This window comes from Bombus fervidus, chromosome 10, assembly GCF_041682495.2.
Source record: "Bombus fervidus isolate BK054 chromosome 10, iyBomFerv1, whole genome shotgun sequence".
Classification (NCBI taxonomy): domain Eukaryota; kingdom Metazoa; phylum Arthropoda; class Insecta; order Hymenoptera; family Apidae; genus Bombus; species Bombus fervidus.
The window spans coordinates 6,286,801-6,291,003 of NC_091526.1; the positions used below are offsets into that span (position 1 = coordinate 6,286,801).

General features: G+C 43.3%; 1 protein-coding gene across 1 annotated transcript; it reads left to right on the plus strand.

The window, feature by feature from the left end:
• Positions 1-241: 241 nt before the first annotated feature.
• LOC139991657 (uncharacterized) lies at positions 242-3,914 on the plus strand. Its single transcript, XM_072011919.1, has 5 exons — positions 242-1,466; positions 1,812-2,678; positions 2,763-2,888; positions 2,987-3,196; positions 3,766-3,914. Exons 1-5 carry the CDS (start codon positions 242-244, stop codon positions 3,912-3,914), a joined length of 2,577 nt encoding a protein of 858 aa, XP_071868020.1.
• The last annotated feature ends 289 nt before the right edge of the window (positions 3,915-4,203 follow it).

Genomic DNA, 4,203 nt, shown 5'->3' on the forward strand with positions numbered 1-4,203 from the left:
ATTTGACGGTGCCTTTAGTGGGTGATCAAGTGGCCTGTCCAGTATGTGAAGGGAAGGGAATTCACCTCTTTTTCATGTCATCCGACCTGAACAGGCACCTTGATTAACATGACACGGATGCGCGAATTCAGTGGGGTTGCCTCTGTGGGAAAAGCTTTCCGAAGCTCCATGGGACTCAGTGCCACATACCCAAGTGTAGTGGCACTAGTCAAAGATCAGAAGGCGAATATAAGTGCGAAGCATGTCCCATGAGCTTCGGAACCCAGAGAGGGCTCTCAACCCACGAAAGGCATGCGCACCCTGCCTTACGAAATATAAAAAGAGGGGGCACGGACCCCCCAAGCAGAATTTGGAAAGTGGAAGAAGTCAGTCTCTTGAGGGAACTCAAAGAAATGTCAAAATAAGCAAGATCCTCACTACCAAATTTATAGATCAGATTAAATATCAGCGAAAGAAATTAAAATTGGCTAGTGAGGGAATGAGCTCTCAGGAGACTGATCAGGCAACAGAGGGAGGGTGCAATCTCGTTGATCCAGGCAATGCGTGTTCAATTGAGCCTGTGATCAACGAAGACAATGAGTCTACCACAGCGTGGAGACTCAGCTTGAAAGAGGCAATTTTGACGCCAACCGACGTACCTCCTGTTTTAAGTGAGGTTTACGATCGGTTGGAGGAAATTTTTAATTTGAACCAAGGGAACGTGGAAGCCCTTGGTAATGAAATAGATAAATTTATTGATACACATCTCAATGGCGTTATTAAACAAATGAATAATCTTACTGATGAAAAGGAAAACAAGAGTCATAATAAGCCCCATAATAAATTGAAAAGAAACAACCGTAATTCAAGAAAACGGTTTTTATACGCACGTTGCCAGGACATTTTTAAAGAATGTCCAAAGAGGTTGGCCAATGTCGTTATTAACAACGATCGCGCATACCTTGAACCAGCCAGGCAACCACTGGCAGCAGTTGATATCAAGAGACATTACGAAGATCTGTGGGGGCAAGAAGGACCAGCAAGTGTCCCATTTATAAATAGTAATCGAGTCTCTGTGCTGCCTTTAAATGATTATTTCTCGCCGATAACTGCTGAGGATGTGGCGGAAAGAATAAAAAAGATAAGAAAGAAGGCTGCGGCAGGGCCAGATGGCTTATTGAAAGAACATCTTGTAATGCCTGACCTGCCCGCAATTATTGCCAAACTATTTAACATCTGTTATTACGGTTCCTATTATCCTTCCGCATGGAAAAATAATAGGACAACCTTGATACCCAAACCTAACAAGCCTAGCAGCCAGGTCGAGAATTGGAGGCCTATTACAATAAGTCCCATTCTCGGCCGTATTTTCTCCTCCATCCTTGACAGAAAGTTAAGGAAAGGGATCGTATTGAACTTAAAGCAGAACGGTTTTACATCTGAAAACGGATGTAAAATCAATATAGAATTGCTAAATTCTGCCTTAGGTAATAGTAAAAGGGACAACGGCGGAATATTCACAATTGTGGATATCTCGAAAGCATTTGATACGATCATTCGGCTTTAACACCTTGCCTGGCTAGGAAAGGTGTGCCGGCCCCTATTATTGAATTAATCAAAAATATGTATCAGAATAATAATAAAATAATTAGAGCTAATAGAAAAATGGAGGTCGAGATAAAGATCCTTAGAGGAGTTAAGCAGGGCGGGCGACCCCTTGTCGCCCTTGCTTTTTAATTTATGCCTAGAGCCACTGCTGGAGACGATCGAGTAATCAACCAGTGGCATTAACATCAATCAATGTCGGAGTATTCCTGTCCTGGCTTTCGCAGACGATTTAGTGTTGCTTGGCGCAAATGAGAGGGAGGCGCAACACCAGGTGGACACTCTCTATAAATACTTGAATGGCCTACAAATGAAAGTTACTAGAGAAAAGAGCCAGACATTCCAAGTGGTCTCTAAAAGAGACACCTGGTTCGTCAAAGATCCAACAGTAAGGCTCGACGGGCTAAATATACCAACTGTAGACCCTGAAGAAGCCTTTAAGTATTTAGGCGCCAAAATGGGGCCTTGGAAGGGTGTTCACTGTGGTATCGTGGTACCCGAGATTCTGAGCGTGATCAGGAGAGCCAGAAAACTCTCTTTGAAACCATGCCAGAAGATCGAGTTGACCACGAAGTACGTCTTCCTTCGTTATATTTATCACCTAATAATTAGTCCACCAAGTGACACCGTCTTGAAGCTATTAGATAGCGAAATCAGGCAGGAAATAAAGGCCATCCTCCATCTTGTGCCTTCAACTGCCACTGGTTTCTTTTACGCCCCTAAAAACTGTGGAGGGCTGGAGATACCAAGATTTGAACATATCGTCAAATTTGGTATCCTCAAAAGAGCTTTGAAGATGAAAGAATCGATCGATCCGGCAGTCTCTAGTCTATTTACTGAAGATACGGACCGTAAATTAAAGAAAGTGGCTAACTCCCTTAGGATCAATTGTCCAGCTTCCTTGGAAGACATTGAAAAAGCTAGAAGGAGGCTCAAAGGCTCCCATATACAACTATGGGGAGAATTGAGAAGTCAAGGGCAAGGGGTACTTGACTTCTCAAAGAATAAGTCTGGCAACGTGTGGCTTAGAGAGTATAATATACTCAAGCCATCGAGATTCATCGACGCCTTGAGACTCAGGACCAACACCTTTGGTACAAGAACGGTATTGGCACGGGCCGACAAGAGAATTGATGTTGAGAATTGATATGTTGATGAAACCCTTGGTCACATATTAGGGCTGTGCCAATACACCAAAGGCCTGAGGATCAAAAGGCATGATGAGGCGAAGCTAACCCTCGCCGACTATCTGCTTAAAAACAAAGATAATGAGGTATTTGTCGAGCCGACTCTTAAGGTGGATGGTAATCTATACAAACCGGACCTCGTAATTTAAACGAGGAACGGGTTCTCGTGGCAGACTTAACGGTTCGCTTCGAGAATAAAGATTACTTATCTAAAGCCGAAAAAGAGAAGGTCGACAAATACTTGCCGTGCCTAGAGTATCTAAAAAGGAGATTTAACGTCGGCGGAGGCTTGGTTTTGCCCGTGGTCTTGGGTAGTAGAGGGGCAATAACGCCTAACACAGAAGCGAATTTAAAATTAATGGGCGTTTCAAAGAAAACTATTAAAACAATCATTACAAATGTACTTAGAAGTTCCATAGAGATGTGTAATATATTCTTGGATGACTGAATTTTATGTAATGGTCATTTATTTATTTATTTATTTATTTTAACTCAAGAACACTCGCCTCATAAATTGAAAATCAATTCTTAAGGCGAAAGTAAAAATTATATTCCTTATGAGGGGGTTTACCTCGGAATTGTGAGCTTCTTTCGAGCTCATAGAAATATTGCCAAATGTTCCGTCATTGTAATAGTGACGTGCTTGACTCCCTTAATGGGAGAGCAATGTGCCGCGGGTTTTGGCTGCGTATGTGCTAAGAAAATAATATGCGTCTGGTTATGTTGTGTTTGCTGGAAACCAGTACGCTGTTGAACTCAGTTGCGTGAGCTGGAAAGCAATACGCTGCTGGATTTAGTTCGCGTATGCTTATGGGGGGGGGATTTCGCTGTATACGATCTTCGATGGTCGTGCGTAGCGATTTTTTCCCCTTTAAGCCGATTTTATTTTTTTTTTTATATACACCTGGAAAGCAATATGCCTCTGGGCTTAGCGTCACATTGCAATCCCTCAAGGCCTTTAGCAGCGGACCGCTGTATAACGGTTATGTTGCAGGGCCTTGGGGCGTCATAGATACTCAGGGGCAGGTGGGGCTTTGGTCCTGTCTGTCCAAGTCGCACTCCTACCTCCCAGTGGTACCGCCGGTAACATGCTCACCACATCAACGTGGGGATTTGTCCCCCGGATGCGGTGAGCATGGCTAAACGGAGTGCGACGGCGAAGGAGCGAAAGACATTTTTATTTTATTTGTTGGCTTGCCGACTAACGGTATAAGACCGGTACCGTGAAGAAATGTACCCCTAATAAAATTAAATTCAATTTTATTATAACAATTGTGGAAACTCGTTCCTCGGCTCTGTTGACGACTTGGACCGTATAATGGCTATGATTTGGATAATGGTTGGATCAGTTGCAAGGACCAAAAAAAATGGCAATTAAATTCGATTCTGGCAGAAATAAAGCCTCTGACGCGACGGCTCTCGATCCCGGAGG